At 34.9% G+C, this 23,141-nt stretch overlaps 1 protein-coding gene across 4 annotated transcripts in view; it reads right to left on the reverse strand.

Annotated features, from left to right (window-relative positions):
• Positions 1-16,828: 16,828 nt before the first annotated feature.
• epha4l (eph receptor A4, like) overlaps positions 16,829-23,141 on the reverse strand; it is a 45,037-nt gene continuing 38,724 nt past the window's right edge. The window contains exons 13-19 of one of the 4 annotated variants that reach the window (XR_014534585.1): positions 22,875-23,084; positions 22,191-22,340; positions 21,218-21,426; positions 20,460-20,621; positions 19,213-19,911; positions 18,250-18,689; positions 16,829-18,199 (exon numbers count right to left, since the gene is read on the reverse strand). Coding sequence is in view for 2 of the 4 variants with exons in the window: in XM_083547846.1 (XP_083403972.1) it covers positions 19,797-19,911; positions 20,460-20,621; positions 21,218-21,426; positions 22,191-22,340; positions 22,875-23,084 (846 nt within the window). In the remaining 2 variants the exon portion in view is untranslated. Of the gene's footprint in view, positions 18,690-18,724; positions 19,912-20,459; positions 20,622-21,217; positions 21,427-22,190; positions 22,341-22,874; positions 23,085-23,141 lie in introns of those variants that run through there. The other 3 variants (XR_014534586.1, XM_083547847.1, XM_083547846.1) reach the window with 3 other exon arrangements.

Here is a 23,141-nt window from a genome sequence, read left to right on the forward strand (position 1 = left end):
AGCATTTACAAATCTACCCCAGTCTGGAGCATAATCACATCCACAGTTGAGATGAAGAAAACAAAGAAACTCAGTGTTTTATGTATCACAGATGGTCCTTCATTCATAATAACGTATGTTAAATCATCAACTGTAAAATATTCCAGTTCAAAGGTTTTCATTTGCCTTGTAAAATATGATCAGATATTTTGATCCTTAACAGATCTCCAATCATTTAACCAGACATATTGCAATACTTCCTCAGGTCCAGTCTGCAAATCAAAAGGACCTTGAGAAAATGTATTAGATGTTTTTTTAGAATTCTTATAGTATCCCCAAATTAAATAATTAAATTAAATCCTTTATTAATTAAATAAAGCATCCCACTTTCCTATTTTCACCTAGAAACCATTCAGGAAGTCACTTTTGCAATTAATCATTAAACCATATTGATTCAATGTTTAAAAAAAGCCTACAAAAAATGTAATGCTTAATTTCATGAACAGGCCATGTCCCAAATGATGATCTAAGTCTCACAGTCCTCCTCCAATCCTTTTATTTGGATGACTATGAGGTGTTGATGATTAAAGGGCCCAGGGTGTAAAAGCAAGCAGTACTGAAGACTTCATCACATAGCCTGTTTGTGTTCAACACAGTGCTTTTACAGTGTCTCACTGTTCAGTGATATCCAGGACGATTCACAAACCCACACTCTAATTACTCACCATGTTTGTGTAGACTGTTTTAATGAGCTAGAATAATGAGACGGAGATGACCAGTGAAAACTTAATGTTCATTCAGAGGTGATTGAAATAAATTGTGATAATAACAATAATTTCATTATTGAATAACAAAGTAAAATATTCTAGTGTGGCAAAAAAAGGTTCATATAAAAATAAGGGAGAGTAATGAAATTATATAAATAATATTTGGATTAATCAATTAATCAATTCATGGCATGGAACATAATTATAAGCCTAATAATGCTTAATGAGAAGTTCAGAAGCCATTGTAGTATATCTTCTCAAGGGACAGTACTATAGAAATGAAACTTGGATATATTTAATAGTCAATGTGCAGCTTGTAAAGCAATATAGATTTACTGTCCTCTAAAAATAACTCAACGTGCAGCCATGAAAAAATTTAATAAAAAAAAGCTGGCAACAAAAGTGAGTACACCCTAAGTCACAACAGCAGACATCTCCAGACATCATGTAACCATGCAAAGCCACATGTCATATTCATCATGTTCATGTTTTTGTCTGCTTAACAGGACCATGCAAATTTGTGTATCTTGTATTAGAGTTTAAATTTGGCGCTTTGAGTACAATTCTCTCATCCTGACCACTGGATGTTCAACATGGCACCTCATGGTAAAGACTCTCTGAGGATTTGAGATTTAGAATTGTTGGTCTTCACAAAGTTGACCTAATCTATAAGAAGATTAGTAACACCCTGAAACTGAGTTACAGTACAGTGGCCAGGGTCATACAGAGGTTTTCCAATGACAAGTTCCACTCGGAACAGACCTCGCTAGGGTCTATCAAAGAAGTTGTGTCCTCGTGCTGTGCGTCAGGTTGCGAAACTGGCTTAAAAAAACCCAACACAGTCTCACCCCACATCGTCACATCCGACGCAGAAGGGAGCCCCTTTGCGTCGCATTTCAACGTAGATGGCCGTCCTATACACTTAATCACTTGTTATTTATAATAAATATTATTTATATTAATAAACACTTATTATTTATAGTAATAAGTGTATCAGATTATTTATACTATATTTAATAAATAATAATAATGTTACAAAATGTCCACTACATACGACCGATTCGTTGGTTGTCCCCCGGCCGCGTTCAAATCCGAAGATGACCCGAACCCTAACCCTAACCCAAACCCTAACCCTAACCCTAACCCTAATCCGAAGATGAGAGATTTGCATTGAAGTGTATAGGACGGGCATCTACATTGAAAAGTGACGCGGGATTTGCATTGAAGTGTATAGGACGATGAGACTAAGATAAACTTGTTTGGCTCAGATGGTGTCCAGCATGTGTGGCGACACCCTGGTGAGGAAGACCAAGAAAATTGTGTCTTGCCTACATCCAAGCATGGTGGTGGTAGAATCATGGTCTGGGGCTGCATGAGTGCTGCTGATATTGTGGAGCTGCGGTTCATTGCGGGAAACATGGATTTCAACATGTACTGTGACACTGTGAAGCAGAACATGATGCCCTTCCTTCAGAAACTGGGACAAATGACAGTTTTCCAACATAATAATGACTCCAAACACACTGCCATGACAACTGCCTTGCTGAAGGTAACAGTGATGGAGTGGCCAAGTAAGTCTCCAGATCTGAACCCTATAGATCACATGTGGGGCATCCCCAGGTGAATGGTGGTTAAGCGCCATGTGTCTAACATCCAGCAGCTCCCTGATGTCATTATGGAGGTGTGGAAGAGGATCCCAGCAACAACCTGTGCAGCTCTGGTGAATTCATGCCCAGGAGGATTAAGCCAGTGCTGAATAACAATGGTGCTTACACAAAATATTGACACTTAGGACACAGTTTTGACATGTTCACTTAGGGTGTACTCACTTTTGTTGCAAGTTATTTAGACAATAATATCTGTATGTTGAGTTATTTTTTAGAAGACTGTGCTTTGCAAGCTGCACATTGACTACTCTGAAGTATATCCAATTATTTTTTTTTAGAATATTGTCCCTTGAGAACATATAATCAAATTGTTCCTAAAAAAAAAAAAATTATATATGTTTTATTGTTAATATACCTAATAGAGAGTTTCTATCAGCATCTGTATGTATCTGGATTCTACATCACTTCTGAATCTGTTTGAATGAAAAGATCATACAAATGAATACTGTTTTTCAAAGGTGCAATGCAATTCTGATGATCTCACGATGCTGCTTATCTTTCACTCCTCTTTTCATCTTTGAGGAACTACACGGCAGTGTTTCGATTTGTCACTGACAAGCACAATGTTCTTTGAAATATTGACTTCGGTGGGTCAAAGCAAAAAGACAGAGAATGTGTGTGTGGGTGAATGTCTTAAGATATCTGAGTTTGTTATGTTAAGCTTGGACATGTTATCTTTAACACGTCATGCATTTGAATTGTACGGCCAACTAAAGAAAACAACTCTGTCTCATCTGTGGGAATATGACCGATTAACAATGAATGAAAGTTACAAGAAAAGTCTAAAAAAGCAAAGAAGAAATCCTTGAGGCATACAGTATGTTGTGCACAATATACAAGTCTGTGAAATGTATGTTTGTTAGGATTAATTAAGTGTGGTCCAAGTATTGATCTTATGTTATTATTTGTCACAAAAAAGAAATTGTTTTTTGGTCACAGTATATGCATGTTCTTATTTACTAAATGCAGTAGGTCGAACGACCAACAACATTCATACTAAATCATTTGTTAAGAACAACGTTTCAAATATAAAATAAATATATAAGAAATTTATAAAAACCTTCAATGTCACTTCAAATGTTACTTGATCTCAATCTTGAAACTAATGCTTAGCTAACAAACAATCTTTCCCACCATTAATTTTTTTTTGTTTTTTCAGTTTTTTTGATTCAGGTCATTTAATTCCATCAAACATAAATTTTTTTTTCAATTCATAAGTCTAAGTGTCTGAAGGATCGATACAGGCGGTCTTATCTCCCTGCTGCTATTAGACTTTACAATCGGAGCTGCTCCCATTGAACCAGTCACCACAATATACACTGTTATTGTGTTTAATTGTGCAATAATAACAATAACAAAGTTTATTATGCAATACATGTGCAATACTAATAATTTAAAACCGTGCAATATTACCCATGTGCAATATGTTTGATAACGTAACTAATTATTCGTGGTCTCTTTTCTTATTTTGTATTTATACATTGTCTAGTATTATGTTTTTACTTTGTTTTAAAAATTTGCACATTTCTTTTTCTTTGCTGCTGTAACACAGAACTTTTCCCACTGTTGGACAAATAATGGTATATCTTATCTTATCTTATCTTATCTTATCTTATCTTATCTTATCTTATCTTATCTTATCTTATCTTATCTTATCTTATCTTATATGCAAGGTTGAATTGCTAAAAAACTGACTTTGCAGTTTTAACCACATACTGATTTCAGTTTTATAGTTTTGTTTACTCATTTCAATTTAATTAATTTCAACTAAAATCAATGATATGTCTCTAGCACCTCGAACAATGGACATGGTCACAAAGCAGAAATTTTACTTTCAGATATCAATGTAAAATGCATTAATACAGCTTACATTAATAAGGTGTATCTTGCATGTTAGATCTTGGTCATGGAGACACAATATTTCATGGTTCCCTGTATGTGTACATAAATACAAATAAAAATCTTGCACTTGCACCAACATCAGAAATCTGCGCTGTTCTTCTATAATAGATTTTATTGTTCATTGTTCATTTTTCAGTATTTTATGAATGAACAGTGTCTTCATCCTAAAAGAAGGAAGATTAGACAATAATTGAGGTTTATTATTTAGCAGCTCAATTTCCTCTTCTTTTTTTTTTTGGCATCAGCGGTGATGCAGTCTGTTGCAAATTTATTTGCTGTGCCTACAGCAGTTTATGTCACACTTTGTAACTTAAAGACAAAAATCAGAGACCCATTAAACACTAATACAAGTAGGTTTTAATAAAGCTCAAAGAGCACATGTTGCTCAGCATAAAACACTTCCCATAATAAGCAGTAAAATAAAGGAATCAGCATTAATTTTATACTAAGTTCACAACATGGTATCAATAGAAAATAAAGAATTGTCAACTTATAACAACAACAACAATAATTATAATAATAATAATAATAATAATAATAATAATAATAATAATAATAATAATAATAATAATAATAATAATAATAATAATAATAAATTATCATTTTTTTATGCATTGGTTGCTTTGCACCTAAATGAAACCGAAAGAGAAAAAAACTCAAAAAGCACATAATACATGTAGATTTAGAATTTAGACATGTGTGTGTGTGTGTGTGTGTGTCTGTGTGTGTGTTTCCTTTAAATGAAGCTCTTTGATCCCAGGTAATCATATGATGAAAAACAAACCCCAGTATTCTCCTTGATGAACTGAGCCACCTGTACTCACCTGCCCTGGCTTCCATGGCTAAATAACCTTAAAGGTCAGGAAGTGAAAGGTCACTCTAAAGGTCATATGCATTTTCAAAGGCTATATTCTAAAAGAAAGCGCCTGAAGGCAGGCAGAGAAAAGACTCCTTAAATTCCAACCAAACCCACACATGGACACACACACAGAGTAAGGATGTTCTCATCAGCCCAGGAAACCTGTAAAGGTGTATTAGGATTTCCTCCCAGGTCAAAGGTCATTCAGTTTGCTCTGTGATGATTTCCATCTGTCAACAGTTTTAGATAAAGAGAAACATGGAGAGAGAGAGAGAGAGAGAGAGAGAGAGAGAGAGAGAGAGAGAGAGAGAGAGAGAGAGAGAGAGAGAGAGAGAGAGAGAGAATGTGTGTTGTACATTGTTCAGCAAGTGTTAGTGGGGAAAAATCACAGTAAAAAGAGGTAAAAAGGAAATGACTCATTGGTCCAAATGCAGCTCATTTAACAGAATATTGATATATTATATTACGAATGAGAAATGACATCTGTATCTACTTCATTTTCTATTTTCTCAACAACAGAAAAAAGCAAGAAAAATATAAAAAGAGGAAAAACTAAATTAGAAGTTAGATCTTAATGATGCTAGATAGATAGATAGATAGATAGATAGATAGATAGATAGATAGATAGATAGATAGATAGATAGATAGATAGATAGATAGATAGATAGATAGATAGATAGATAGATAGATAGATAGATAGATAGATTAAAGTCAATAAAAGTCAATTAGCTCAGATGACTAGAGATATCCAAGTATGTATGCATTCCAGTACAGTAGTATAGTAGTCCAGTAGTATAGTACAGTATAAAAAACATTATTTACATTGTGTATGTGTGTGTCACAGTAGTTTGTTGGCTTGTTCATAGCTGCTCTAATCAACACGTTCTGCATGCCGACTACAGAGACTGTGGGAAACCTGGCGCCAACCGTGCTGACCATTCATGCGTGTGTATTTGTGTGTGTGTGTGTGTGTGTGTGTGTGTGTGTGTGTGTGTGTGTGTGTGTGTGTGTGTGTGTGTGTGTGTGTGTGTGTGTGTGTGTGTGTTGTGTGTGTGTGTGTGTGTGTGTGTGTGTGTGTGTGTTTAGAGATTTTGCTTATTCTCTCATGTCTCCAAACACATTGAGATCAGGAAATCACTATGACAACAGAGTTGTGATGTCACAAGAACATTTTGTCCCATGCCTACATATGCCTGGGTTTTGTCATACTGTATGCCTACGTGGTATAAAACTGAGGGTTTATGTGCTGTGGTGTATATTCTACATTCCTAAATGTTAAAGATTTGAGATTTTTATTTACAAACACAAGCACACTGGCCACTGGACATGATTTAGATCCACATCTGGATGCTTCACACAAATGCCAACATGTGCTCTGATGCCAGCACACACTTCTCTGGAGTTGATTGTCAGTGTGAGAGCAAAGAGAGACAACTTCACATCTGTTTTAAGGAAACATGCAAAGCAGAACTAACTGAATAAAGATGGCTAACACACACACACACACACACACACACACACACACACACACACACACACACACACACACACACACACACACTTGTATCCCTGTTTCTATGGGTTTACCAAATGTGTTATGTGCTTAAATATATACAATATTTTTAACCAAGTTAACTATTATATAATATTAGATTATTAGAAAACATGGCCACACTGACTAAAGCTAACCTTATAGAAATTGACACGAACTTGAATAGCTAAAAATCTGATTGATACTGCTGGAAAGGTAGTATTTATGTTAGCTAAACTGGTTAGTTCTGCGGTTAAGTGGTTGAATGACCAAATATTGCTCTATTATATTATGTGAGTAAAATAGGATTTACTTTAAACTGCATGCCAAGTCAAATTATACATTTTTTAAAAGTTAGTGATGCTATCAAAAAGAGGTTTGCAGTGAAATACTCATGCTAACCTCAGCCTTCAGGAGTTGTGGAGTGAAAAAAAGGAAAAGAAATCCTTTTGGGATCTGTCAGAATCTTCCCACAGCATCAGAACTGTGATTTTCTCTTCATTTTTTTACAGACTGAGAGAAAGAACCGGAGAGAAAATCTGGCGAAATGTTATATTGTTAATCATGCCCACAAACTATTATAAATAGAGAGACGGCTTTAGCAGTTCCCATTTGGAGTGGAAAAAAAATTGCATTTGCATTTATGGATTATGCAGATATCAAATTTAATTTCCAGAACAGAGCAGAATAAAACTCCCTCAGCGCTGCTGCTCTGCTCCAACATGGCCGCCTGCTCGCTTGGCTCTAACAGGATTACACTTCCGCAGGGGAGAAACGGCGGGACGTGCTGATGACGTCAGGGGCTGAGGAACGTGCGCGAAGCATGTGAGCCAGTTCAGTCTGTCATGTTGAGCCGTGTTATCTAGCTCCGATGGCTTAATTCAATTTCTCAGCACAGGATTATGACTAGCACTGAGGGGCAGCTTTAAAAACTGTTGGGTCTCGGATTAAAATGCTAATTAGTGTTGATGTTTTTTCATCCACTTGACAACCCAGAAATACTGACGTGTCATGGTTGTAGTGCATCCATAGTTAGTCGATATTGTACTAGTTTAGGAATTGTACAGTCATGTCTAAAAACATAATCCAGAATATATAGCATTTTCCTGAAATCCATTAAATTTATGAAGTGTAGAAGCTTGCTAACAATACAGGCATTGCTAATGAAAGCACTAATGAATAACGTATGCAGGAGCAGCTCACAGTAAGACATTTTAAAGTAAGATATTTAATAATAACATTCTCTAAAAAGTCTTTATTATTTAATCTTTTGTGACTTCCTTTGTACAAATCACTAGATGATTCACTAGGAACAATATTTTCCAAGATGAGGTTTTTATTGGGGTGTGTATTTATAGTGACAGTGTGACTGGGAGCAGGTGTGTGCAATTAGAGCTTGGGCGTGAGAACGAGGTAACAGGTCATGTGACAGATGAGGTGATCATGACTTGTGAATTGTTATTTAGCCGAGGATTCTGGGAAATAGAGTTTTACGCTTACATTTATGACATTCGGCAGATGCTCGTATCCAGCGTGTTTTATAAAAGTGTTCTGAAGTTACCAGCAATAAATATATTCTGGTACTGGTTCACGAGAAGACATACTAACACCGGTCTAAATCTCTGTTAAGAGATAGCTTTAACAAGTACATATTTAAACCTAAAGGACGAGTTTTACTTTATGCACTGAGGAATCGATTTATTTCCCTTCTCCCCTTTAGACAATGTAAAAACACCAGCATATACACTTTTTGAGGAAAGATTCAAAACCTTATTGAGTTCCCACAAGGTATGTCTTCAACCCTGCCTTTATAAGAGCCCAAAAAAATAGGGATAAACCCAGAGAAAACACATTAATGTCTGCAGCTGTTGAGATCCCCAGTCCTTAACCTGACCTCCAAAGTCCTATCCCAAGCCTCAATTATTTGATTGCTAAATGTAAATCACATGATTACAATCACACTACTCTCTTTAAATTAACAGGAATGTCAGTAAGAAGAGTATAGGCAGTTAAGGCAGTTAAGGCAGCAACACCATTAATGCCCATGGAAGGGGTAGTTCAACAAGTACATATTGGTGTGATGATCAGGTGTCTACATAGTTTTTACAGCTTAGGGTATGTCCAAAGTTTCTAACCTATAGATTACCCTTATTTTAGTTGTAGTCTAAAAGTCCCAACAACCAGCTCAACTTTTGCATTCAATTTCATAGATTTTTCCAATCTGTCGCAGAGTCCTACACCCAAAGAGTAACATTTACACAGGAAAATATTTACAGCTCCAGGGCTGCTAACTCCACTATCTCTAATTTGTGAGGTACAGCAGTCAACCTCTAGTCACCTCCAACAGTCAACATATTTATTTTACTGTCGCTTTGTAAGAACCACATTTGCATATTGATGTAGATCATTGCGCTACAGGCAGCTCATCTCCATATTTACGGCTGCGAGAATTACGGCGTCGTCACAATGATCTCATCCTGGTGTCAACATGCTGATTACCAATGACACATCAAAAATGCAGTCGTCTTTAATGCACTCAGTTGTATTTATGAGCAGAGTGCATTATGCATCATACACTTCTATGGACTAGAGGTAGGACTGATGATCTCTAATACACAGGAAAAGCTTGCATAAATCTACATAACGGGGACATTTATTGATCAAATATATTTGTTTGGAGAGATTTGGTTAATGCACTTTCATTTGTTCATGTGGCAGATGCTTTTATCCAAAGCGAGACATTGTACAGTCCAAGCATAGAGCTGGCCATTTTAATTCACATCCTTCAGTTCACTAGTGAAAGTCGGAAAATAATAGTTTGATGAAAAAAAATAGAGAAATAAAAATGCCTTTTTTGCCCCAAACACAACTGATAAGAAGAGACATGTATGGTGTCCAACATTTGTTTCTTTTATCTTGTACAGTAGCTATAAGGTTAAAGGAATTCTGTCTCACCCAAAAGCTTTCCTGTAATTTTGTGCCTCAAAGTACATACAATTCTTCAGTGATCTCACACAGACACTGTGATGTGGTTTAGGCCACATTATAACTTACAGTAATTTATAGGCATGAACAAACCCTCACTGTGTACTGTAGTTTAATAAAAGAATGTTTGTGAACATTGCAGAACATTGCAGATACAAATAATAATATAGTCCCATTATTGAAATACTTCTGAAACCAAACAAATAATTGAGCAACAGAAAAACGTGTCAATGTACTTTCCTTAAAATGCTGAACTACTACTGATTCTGTATATTATTCGTCAAATAAAATGAGATTTTCTTGGTATAGAATTTAATTTATATTTCAGGTGTTTCTTCAAGGCAGAGGAAGCAAAAGCATCAGCATAAATTTCAGTTCTAAGTCTAGTATCTGAATGATTGACTGGCTTCTGAGGGGCTTCCATGGAGCAGCATTGAAAACAAGATATTTAGTCAAGTTCAGGCCAAGGTATTCAATGTCTACAATGAGCCGTGGAGAGCATAGTGATGAGGTGATGACACCCGTATCTGGAAATGTAGAAAGAGAGAGAGAGAAAAAAAAGAGACTGAATAAGATGGGTAAATTATTATTTTCTATTCAGTATACATTTATTTTGTTTTATCCTTTTTCACACACACACACACACACACACACACACACACACACACACACACACACACACACACACACACACACACACACACACACACACTCTGTCAATTTATAACTTGATGAAGCCGAGGTTTTGTCATTTCCGAGGAACAGTGTGAGCCATTCAATGTTCTGATCTCATTTTCTTCCGTTATGATCATTTCAGCGTTTCAACCCACATGCACAATTTACACCTGTGATATATCCTCACATGCACACATACACAGACACATATCCAGTCTTCTTTCTCTACTTATGTTTGAAATTTGGCAATTATAATGCCTATTGATATCCTTTTTTTTAAAAACTTTCTTTTCGGCTTCTCCCGTTAGGGGTCGCCACAGCGGATCCTCCGCATGTTTGATTTGGCACATGTTTTACGCTGGATGCCCTTCCTAACGCAACCCTCCCCAATTTATCCGGGCTTGGGACCGGCACTAAGAGTGGCTGAGGATGGTTCCCTGACCGGGAATCGAACCCCGGGTCGCAGCGGTGGGAGCGCTGCATCCTTTTTTTTGTTCACTCATTTTTCTTTTTCTTTTTTGGGAGTCAGATAATATACTTTTTTTTTTTTCTATTTTCTTTCTTAAAAAAACAACAAAAACTTTACTTTAAAATAACCTTACTGTTTTTTTTTTATCTAATAATACAAAAAACAGACTTATTGGGAAATCCTTGTCGGGAAATGCTTTGCCGCTCTGTGCCTTGTCCCAGTCTTTTCCCACAATTAATCCGCCCTAATGGCTAATAACCTTTGTATAAACAGAGTTGTGCTTTTCTATTTTATGTCCAATCAGCTGAATTTACCCCAGATTAACTTTAATCATCTCAACCCCTGAAGTTGCAGACTACACCTCCCATGATCCTTAGCCTTCAAATTCATCACATGACCTCCAGTTCAGTTTATAGTCCTCATTACTAACCTCACTACTAATGAAACTCATTAATGTGTAATTGTGCTACTTTCTTTAAATAATGAAATGAAACAGCAATACATTATGTTGATGATCCCAAAGCCTTTGTTCTCTGCCTGCTTTGAATTGTGTTTTGATAATTCCGTGCTTTATGTACTGATTTAGCTTTGTCTAGTTGATGCTTTACATTTTGACTATCTCTCTTGTTTGCTTGCTACACTTGATTAATAAAACCCGAAACCTGCACTTGTATCTGTTTGTTCAATCATGACAGAAGACTTCACACTGTGCAGAAGATGGAAGAGGGTCTTTTATTCATTACATTTTCAGATTATTCATACTAATTTACAGTAAGATATAGTGGCCCACTGGGTCTGGTGCCCTCACCTTTGGAACAATGCAAAACAGTCACTACATTCTAGCAATTTAGGTACAAATCTGAGTTATAAATAGAAACAACTTCAATACAACTCACTATGAATTAGAGGTGCTATATGGAATGCTTAATGCCCTCTCTGTCATCCAGGCATTTATTAATGACATATTTAGACAAGCTTGAATGCATATATGATCTTACTTTAACTCATGAACGTTTAAAAATAGTGCTGAACAGAGGTATCTCTTTAAACAAAGTCAAGCAATGGAAATGATTCTATTATTATAAGTTTTGTAAAATCATTTTGTGTTGTCATGGACAAAGCCAAGGTCCAAGGAACAGAGTGACCATTTCCTAGATCGCAAAAGAGCTAGAAGTTTGTAAAAGTTTTCCAGAGATGATCTGAAATCTAAGGAATCAACAGGAAAAAACTTTAAAACAGCCAAGCAGATCACTTATTAAACATTCAAAAGCAGGTCTTAACCTTGGTTTGAAAACAAAATGATGCACATTGAGCATGAATGGGGTCAGAGCAATCCTATCCCAATGTTATGGCTGCTAAGATGAATTCTGTGGAATTACTAATGACATTTTGACTACATTATAAAGTCATAAACAATGATAAAACAATACTATATTGTACTAGAAGTACAATCCAAATACAAGCCTGGTGGAGCCTTTTCTTTAGCAGATTTAATTACACTCCAGGTTTAATCTCCTACAGGTTTCAAAAAATGTGAATGTTTGCCTACTCATGCAAGTACCCTACAGATACAGACAGACAGATTCCTGATTCATGCTTTGTCAGTTTGCCATGACAATAAACTTACTGTAAATAATGACTACCAAATGATCACAGCTCTCCCGAATCAACCAACTGTTCCCATAACTGAGACTTGAAATAGTCATGACGCTATTGTAACCTATCAGCAGAGGCTTATACTGACATTTTAGATGGAAGGATGGAGGGCATTTACAGAAAAAGTAGGATATCTGTTAGTTTGACTGCTACCTATCCTCAACCAAAAATCTAACAAATTCCTTGCTGCCATATGCAATAAAGAATGGTCATCTTCTTTAGTCAGACCTGACTGTTCCCATATTCTCTGTAGATCACACTGACAACCATCTTTTTTCACTGAATATACCAGTCTTGGTCAAGACCGTTCTTGAACAAGGGCAACTTTAAAACCTTAAGGTTCTTAGAAATCAGGGATAAACCTAGAAAAGACACATGTTCACATCTGCAACTGTCAAAGTCACAGCATACACCTCCCATGAGCCTTAGGCCTCAACTTCTTTACCTGACCCATAGACAAGGTCTTAAGGTCTCAATCATCTGATTATTAATGTGCATCACATTATGGGAAGTGGTAGCTCAGCAAAAAATATGGACTTTTGATCAGAAGGTCATGGTCATGGTTTCAAATCCCAGCACCACCAAGCTGCTACTGAGCGAGGCCCTTAAACCTTAAACAAGGCTGCCACTTGAGCAAAAGGCCACTTGATCAAGGCCCTTCAACCTTAATAATTATAGTTAAGATAACTGTAAGTCGCTGTGGATAAACATTTGACAAATGCTGTAAATGATTACAATCACACAACTCCTTTTTAAATAATGGATTGTCAGTGTTGCTCCAGCATTGTGGCTTTGATGAATCCAAGCCTCTGCCTGCTGTCTCTTCTAATTACTGTTTTGATCATTCTTTTTGCTTTATGTACTGTACTTCACACTTTAATGTGTAGCCAATTCACCTACTAAATGTCTTTGTGAGATTAGAAAAAACTGGAAATCCTAGAAGTCATTGTAAAAACATGCAAAACTACACAGACAGCCCAACCTGAGAATCCAGCTTCTTTCTTTCTTTCTTTCTTTCTTTCTTTCTTTCTTTCTTTCTTTCTTTCTTTCTTTCTTTCTTTCTTTCTTTCTTTCTTTCTTTCTTTCTTTCTTTCTTTCTTTCTTTCAATGAATTTGGGACAGTTTTAAATAATAGACTTTCTAAAATAGGGCAGACCAATTCGCAGCATAGCTTCTCACTAATTACAGTTAGTAAAGGTTTGCCAACAAGTTTTACTTATAATATAATAGCTTTTCAACACTTTTTTTTATACAAAACAAATATGTTCCCATAGTGGGGGTGATACCTGCATGAACACAACACAGCATATACAGTTGAATATAAATAAAAGTGGAAATGTCTTACAGAGTCGCCCAGTGTAAACCCAGACTGGTTAAAATATAAAAAATGCCTACTTCTTTCTGGATCAAGTCAACATCTAGTTGGTCTATCTATAAGGTGTAGACTAGCAGGTTAATGTGGCAATCTATTAAATAGATATATTCATGTTCTATAATAATGTGTTCCACAATACTTTTATATTTGGGAATTAGTTTTATCTGTAATGGGCATTACTGCAAATAAAACAGTTTAAGATTTAAGTCTATCAAAACTGAAGATTGTATAGATGTGAGCACATCCCTTCTGATAGCAAAGAGGAGCAAGTAAAGATAAACCTGTGTAAATGGAAGCATTATTGACTATAATTACAAATAAGGATAACATTTTGTGCATTTTATTTTCATCAAAAATGTAAATTTGTTTTGAAAGGTATTTTAAACTTATGATGGTATTACCACATAGTTTGTAACATTTCATTTCTGTAATCTGCTTTGGGACAATGTTTATTTCTAAAAGTGTTATACAAATAAAATGTAATTCCATTGAACACTGCAGTTGCAAATTGGCATGCAATTATTTTATTGGGTTTCATGAAACTTGATCATTGAGCCTTGCAGATTATTATTATTGCCAGGTGAGGAATCTGTTACAATGTAGAAATGTGATAAAAAAGACAACCCACTGTGGAACATTATGATTTTAACAGAGTTAAAGACCTTAGAATGCTTGAGAATGCTGGAGAATGTAAACTCAAGTTCCTTTGGATATTTAATTGGGTTGGTCTGAGCATTTAAGTATGTCTACATTTCTTTTTTGCAGTTGTTTTTTCAACTGTGAAAATATTGCCTTGTGTCATTTTAAAATGTTTTCTCATGTCTGTGGTAAACGTGAATTGTTGGCAGATTGGAGAAAAATAGCTCTAACCTATTGTCCATTTTTCTCCAAACAATTGTAGCAGTGTTTAAGGGCTTACTTTACTTATACGGGTATAGAATAAAGCTTTTTTTAAGTGAATATATATGTAGAAAACCCCAGGATTAACAAAAGATATAACATTGCATTTTTTTAATGTTTTCCCAAAGTTTGATGAAAATTTTATTATATTAAAATGTTTGTATAACTTCAATATATATTTTATTCAGAAAAGCTTTGATCTCAACAGAACTGAATGAACAACTGAAATGTTTGAATAATATATTTCAATAATTAATTTCTTGTCAAATTTTCCTATATTTTTCCAATATTGCCAAGTTCTGTATTATATGATAATAATTGAATTCTAAAAAAAAGCAACAGATTTTTTAAAACATATTTTTAAGAATTTTTCTTAAAAATACAATTTTATTCAGAGTTCATCACTGTTTACTGACAGATTTTTGTCACTGAACTTTGATAGCATTACACAGTATATTTCCTCATGTTTATCTTTTAACTTGAATGATCTTATGTAATTAATATTACTGTTTAAGGTGCTGATTAAGTGCTAATTAGCAGCTCATGATGTGTTGCAATGGAATTAGGTTTTCTTTAAGTATGTGCAGAGAAACGTAAGGATGTACATGGATCACTGGCTGTGCATCAGTGCTCTATAGATAATATCAAGTAATATCAAGGGAAAATGGTCACGAAAGGGTTTATCATGTGCAGTTTTTTACTACCTACAGCATGAATAAAGGTAGTGTTACAGCATTTGCCTTGTTTAGGATTATCTTCAAACAACTTTGGATTTCAGGCACAGGACATACAGTGAGGAAAATAAGTATTTGAAACCTGACTGATCTAGAGAAAATCTGTGTGGAGGAGTGGGCCAAAATCCCTCCTGCAGTGTGTGCAAACCTGGTGAAAAACTACAGGAAACGTTTGACCTCTGTAATTGCAAACAAAGGCTACTGTACCAAATATTAACATTGACTTTCTCAGGTGTTCAAATACTTATTTTCCTCACTGTAACACATATTAACAATGAAAAAGATATAAACCTGATACAAAATTCAGAATATAGGATACCAGAAAGTGTGTTGTAAAGATACAAAGTCTTGATAAACCTAACAATGTGTTTAAACTAACATGTGTAAATACTATGTACTGTCTGTAACTGTAATTATGGCCCACTTCTTACTATTTCCTTATAATAAAACTTAAAATGAAAGTTATATTTACATGTAGGACCAGTTTACATATCATTATAAAACACTTTCATGTTTGTGCAGTGTTTTCAGTTAATGAGAACCTAAATGTTGGGGAAACTATGGGTGGTAATGTTTGGGTGGTTCCATGAAATTCCGGAGTAAGAACGGGAGCTTTGAGGATGGATTTGGACTGTAGTTAATGTAAACAGTCTGCTACACTGACTCAGGACTACAGTTTGCTTCTGATCATCATCACTAAACCCCACAACATTGTATATCTGCAATAAATGGACATTCGGTGCAACCCAGATGAGGATGGTTCCCTCTTGAGTTTGGTTCCTCTCAAGGTTTCGTTCTTTGCCATCTCAGGGAGTTTTTCTTTGCCACAATCGCCACCAGCTCACTCATCAGGGACAAACTTACTTATAAAGAACATATTCATTTTTTATCACCACATTATCTGTGTAAAGCTGCTTTGAGACAATGTTCAATGTTAAAAGCGCTATACAAATAAAAATGAATTGAATTGTAACTATAATTATATACAGCATTGCAACCAATATATAACAAAGTATTAGCAAAATTAGCATAACTAGCTCATTTTCAACTCATGTTATCGTGTAAAAAGTTTGAACCAGTTAAAATTATAGATGGAAAATCAGTTTTAATTTGTTAGTTACTGACATAAATGCTACAACAACAAATAAAATTGACTTTAATCTGTTGCTAATAATTGGGGATAGATGATTAGCTATAAAGAAAAGTTTTTGGTTATCTAACATGATTATTTTAATTAAATCATACTTCATTTATACAGTTCATATCTAGTGCTAGTTATATAACTATTGACTACTAAGTTTTAACTTATTACTGTAACAATTTCATACTGAATTGAGTGACCATCATGTCAATCCTTACACATTTAAACACTAAAGTTGTATTTATTCTCATGTAATAGCACAGCCCTTTATTTTCACCTTTATTTTAGAAACTACATACAAAGTTCTATAAATATAACTCATAAGTTACATGAAATAAAAATGAATTAAAAGACAAGAAGGAAGAAACAGTTCAAGCTAGATTCATAAATCACAAATTGTAAGAGTCTAATACAAAATGTCACCTCATGTAATACATTCAGAAACTTTTTTTTTTTTTTTTTTTTTTGCATACTGTGTGTTTTAAAACAGACTTAATATTGGCATTCCATCAGTTATGTTCATATTATAGCAAAATAACAGTTTATGTACATATAAAGAAATGCACTGTGTAAATGATTACATGTGCCAGGAAACATGTTAATTTGCGAAACGTCCCCAAAACATAAGCTGGCTGCTTAGACAGAGATAAAGCACATATGAAAAAGAACAGTCTGTGTCTAGAAGTCTAGAGTCTGGCCTGTGAAAATTAAAAATTTGCTGAATTTATTCTTGGTGATATGGCTGAGATGATCAGGAACACTTTTCCAAACATATTAAGGCCACAGCCTTTGCTTCTGAAATGATTTAATGTATGTATCCATTGTGGTATATAGAGTGATTCTTCTAGAGCTCATATTGTTTATTCCAGTTTAAGACAAGGTAATTGCCAGGGATCATTTTATTACTACCTAATTGCTTGCATATCAAATAACTTTTAATGATATTTGTTCAGCTAAGAAAGAATATAAAAAGACTGGCAAAATATTAACAGCTTCCTCCATTAAAGGCTAAAATGTCTGTTTTTTTGTTAATAAATTATAATACTCTGCTGAATTCTTGTACCTGATTGGTTAATGTGTTCATTTAATTTTATATAAGAGCAGTTCAGATATTAATCCCAGCTAATAGACAAATCAAAATATAATCCAATGTGTTGTTCTAATCCAATATTAAATGTTATAGTAGCCACTCTTGTCACAGAGACCTACATGATCTAATAAATGGCTACAAATATTGTTATTTAACAAAGAAAATTATTAAATATAGTGTAAAATTCTGTCAACTCTGAAAGTTTTAAACCATAGGAAAAGGAGAGCAAATAAATCAGTTTGGGGACATGCTGTAACAGGAATACAATTTATTTCAAAATAGTAAAATTGGAGGAGTAGTTTATACCACCCCATCTTTAATTATCTTCCTGTAACTGCCTTTTGTGTTTTAGTCCTTATATAATAAACAATAACAATACTACTTACAGTTATGTTTAGGTAACTTCTAGTTATCTTCCATACAGCAGTCAAATACCAAATGTAAAGAAATGAACAGTTCAAAGCAAAGTCTTGAAATTTTTTACGTATTGTTTTTAACATAATTTCAACATGATGAAACTGCATCATTAGATTTTAGTTTCTGGACCTTATCCTCATTGTTCTAATCTGTCTGCCCACTCAGTGGATGTTCTGGTTTTTCCCCCCATGTTTTTTGATTCAAAATATGGACTTACATCTGGTTGCTATGCTTGTTTTGATGCCTGCTGCGTATAATGGCAGTAATTTCTGGAGGAGCCTTAGGAAACCTTTACTATAAAATAACTTCCCCCCCCACAGGTCACTTCACATAATGTTTTTCTAAATCAAATTGCACACATTTAACTCTCATTACCTTGCGTTTAAGGTGTGACCTTTAATATACGTTTGGCAAACTAATCGCACATTCTACACAGACGCACACAGGTGGATTGCTGTGTAACACAGTGATGAGTTTCTCAGGATGTCTCGCTGCAGTCGCTTTTTATTCAGGCAGAAGGAATCCTCATTAAAGTCATGATGCTGCATGGAAAGAATTGAAGAAAGAGAGACGCTGGTTAGGTGTCGTCCTTTTTATTAGAAAATGCAACATGTTTATAATACATTCATTTCAACTCTCAGCTTGGCATATATTTTGACAGATTTTACACTGGCACTGGCACGTATTATTTTCATTACAGTATTGCTTTATGTACAATAAAAAACTGATTGTTTAGATCATTTAAGGAAGCTACATTTATTTGTAAAATGTCAATCCAAACATGGACTTGGTCATAGATTAAGAAAAAGACATACAGGACAGGACTAGGTTAAATCAAGAAAAGTATTTTAAGCAAATTAGCTACAAAATACAGTTACTGTATTTAAAAACGCTTTGTTTGCAGGTACAGTGAAGCAAAGTATAGATGTTAGATGTTTCATATTGGCTTAATGTGGTTTATATTGTTTTCAATTGAAAAAGCACTGGAAAATATGTTGTGTTTTGTAGACAATTCTGACTTTTTGAACAATCTCTGAATAAAAGTAGCCTCAAGCCATATCATACCTGGGTTCACATGTTCTCTGTACACTGCATATCTGCTCCTAGTCCTCTTAGAAATGTTTCTGTATTGTCCTTTGTTCCCTTTAGATAGAAGGGTTTTTTTCCCCCTCCAAATATTAAAAGTCAACAGACTACTTAAATGAAATAATTCCTGAAATACACATTCGAGCAAAAATAAAAATAAGAAACCAAGAAATTAACAAAAAGGTAACTTGTATCCATCAACAAGAGGTGCTGTTCACAAGATGACCTGAAGGGGACGGTGTTGCTTCCCTTCTTTCAAACAAAAAAAATATTCTCAATGCTCATTCAAGTGTCTCTTTCACAGTCTGTTCAAAAGTGGATTCCGATACGAAATCCTGGATCTATAGCAGTATTATTTTTCAGAAGGTCAACAGTTTGTAGTGTTCTCTCTCAGAACTTCTCAGTCAGGAAGACCATGAGATGCAGACTAATCCATCAAAAGTGCAGCTATTCCACTGTCTGCTACTGTCCGTATCCAATTAAAGTGCGTGAGTAGTTAAAATATTATATCCATCTTGTTTCCATATTGTCATTCATGTTGGTTTCATTTGCGCTGTCACAGATCAGACAGGAAGCTTGATCTCTTCTATCTGCTGTATTCCAGACAGGATTTCCTGGAGACTGTTCAGGATTTTCTTCTGATGTACACTTGAGGAGACTCCAATTTTGGCCAAGTCTCTGTGAAGAGTGAGGAAATGATTATGCATAGATTACTACTGTTACAATGGCAACGGTTTAAAACGAGTCAAACCAGAATAAACATGCTTTATAGCTAATATTTTCCACACATATTTAATAAAAAAAAAAAAAAAAAACCTTTTATAATGTCTAACATCTCAGTTGCTGCTCAACTTAATACACATTGCTAATGCCCCCCCCCTTTTTTTAAGATCAACTACATCAACGCTATAATATTAATATTCTATTTAAATATAAAAGTCTAGAAATAATATTAAACACAATTAATTACATAAAAAATAAACACTAATTTGTAATTACTTAAATGGCATTTAATGTATAACAATACCATTATATTATACTCTATTTATTAAGCTTGTATAACAGGAATAGGGAGTGAATAGAAAGCTGTGAGGAGACTGTGCTAGGCTTAAATTAAAGACATTCCTGTGTGAATAGGAAAAGATGACAGAAGGCACATTCAACATAAATTCTGCATTATGTGTGAATGAAAACACTGGGATTACCCTGCGTGTAAAAGTACTTACTCTTGATTCATGTGTACGATACTGTCCAGGCTGCTGTGTCCGGCCTTAGCAAAGTTTTCTCTGTATTTCTCCAGACCAATAACTTTTAGCCACTCGTCTGCTGAACTGAATGAAGGGGACGGCTCAATTGAGGGGGTGTGGTTTAGTGCTGATGGGTGGGACCTGAGGATAAAGTGTTGTACCCGTATTGTTTTAATATAAAAGGCATACTTCAAACATATGCATGATTTTGACGTTTTATATTTGTATATAACAGAAAAGAAGGCTGTAGGCATAAACTAGCAAAAAAAAAAAAAGATAATTTAACGGCATGTTGACAATGAAGACAAAAGACAAGGCAAATTTTGACTAGACAAATTTTGACTAGAAATGTTATTAAATACTAGGAAAAGACATTTTTCTATTTAACATCTATCAGAAACTGCACTTCTACAAATTCTGCAATAATGAAAAACATCCTCATGTCTCAACAAAAATGAGCTGTCCAAATTTGTTATACTAGGACTTTCTCAGTTGGATGATTACTAGGAAATCTAGTAATCTTTTTAAATACTGTGCAGAAGTTGTAATCTGACTGACTGGAATTGTATTGGTGTAATGTTTCTGTACATGTTCAGCTTTTTTTAAGATAAAAACCAAGCGATTTTCATTTTCTTTAGCTAATGGATGTTACAGACATTTGGATAGAAACCCCATACAGGCTTATTATCACTTGGTCATTGCATGCATGGATACGTTTTAAAAAAGAACTTATGTACTTTTGTGCATGTGACCTGCTTGTCTCTCCTCCCATCCGCTTCAGTGTGTTCGGGTTGCGGATCAGTTTGTCCAGCATGTTGACGATCTGGCTGAATTTGGGCCGCTCGCTGCGCTCTCTCTGCCAGCACTCCAACATGAGCTGATGAAGTGCTACAGGACACTCCATTGGTGCTGGTAACCTGTAGCCTTCTTCTATTGCCTTTATGACCTAGGGAACAGGTTTGCAGATGTCAGTGTGGCACAGTGACAATCTGCTTTCTATACAGAACATAAAACTGTATTTATTATAAGAAACAAATACATACTTTTAAACAAATAAATTAATTTTTCAAAGGCTCTGATAGCCTTTCCCATTTGAGACATTTCAGAAAAAGTTTTTTATGATTCGTTTGTATCAATCACTAAAAAAAAATGTCTAATCTTCCACTAAGGTGCAGAGAATTTTGCCTGCCTCTAAACAGCCTCTGATTCTTGCCGTGTACTTGCACAAATGTAAGTGCCAGTCGTGTTGCAGGAGGCGAACAGTCCTCCTTGATTGATTGCAGGCTAGCATCTAAATCTGACTCCAATCATAAAAAGACGGATGGAAGCCAAAGTCACGTCTTACATTATTCCTGCATGTAATAATTCACATTACAGATATAAAAAATTCTTTAATTTCAATGTCTTTTGATCATAAATATAGAGATATATAAGGGAATGTGTCACAAGCCTACTATAAGACACATCAATTAATTCATTTATATGAATAAAATATTAATTGTTTGTTAAACTTCTGGATAATCCACAGAACATTTCATTTGAACAAAAAACATTTATACAGCTTATCATTCAATAATTGTTATAAAATGTTATTATAAAACAAATACATATACTGCAAACTCACATTGTGAATACATTTTAAATTTGCAGTATAACTCTAGCAGCAACTATACACTGTAGAAAACTGGTATGAGAGACTTTTCTACTTACATCCTGGTTACTCATGTCCCAGTACGGCCGTTCTCCGTAGGACATCACCTCCCACATGACGATGCCGTAACTCCACACGTCACTGGCTGAAGTGAACTTCCTGTACGCAATGGCTTCTGGGGCTGTCCAGCGAATCGGAATTTTCCCTCCCTGTTATTTAAAGACACGATCACACCAATATACTTATACTGAGTATTTATGGATACATGAGGATCTGTGAAATGCATACTCCTCTCAGACAGACATGCTCTCTCTCTCTCTCTCTCTCTCTCTCTCTCTCTCTCTCTAATTATGCAATAAATTGCACAATATGGGTTATGGTATTGACAAATTTGCATAAGCATATAAAAAAGAGCAAGAGGCAATATGTTTAAAAGTTGCAGTCTAAATTCACGTCTATTTACCATTTATCTTTTAACTTAAATGTATCATATCCACCTAGACATGTATTACGTTCAAAGTTTAGGACTAGAGTTATAACGGCAGTGTATATATATAAAAGAATTCCCAACCAACAAAAATATTTTTTTCTCAGATTTTAATAATGCATATTTAAATACTAAGAAGGATTTCGACAAATGATGATAGAGAACCAGATTCTAATTGTGAATTACTTTCAGATGCTAGAAGATTAAAAGATAATTTATTGATATAACAATCTTTCTTTCTATGTCTCTCTCTTACCCGTGTTGTATACGCTCCCTCAGGTTTGTCCTCCAGGACTCTGGACATGCCGAAATCAGACACCTTGCACACCAAGTTACTATTGACCAAAATGTTTCGTGCTGCCAGGTCTCTGTGGACGTAGCTCATGTCTGATAGATACTTCATCCCTGAAGCGATGCCACGCAGAATACCAACCAGCTGAATAACAGTGAAACGCCCATCGTTTTTCTGTGAAAGGTGAAAAATGAAAAAGAAGATTGAACTTATAATCATATGAACTGCACT

Source organism: Silurus aristotelis (genome assembly GCF_946808225.1).
Source record: "Silurus aristotelis genome assembly, chromosome: 8".
NCBI lineage: Eukaryota > Metazoa > Chordata > Actinopteri > Siluriformes > Siluridae > Silurus > Silurus aristotelis.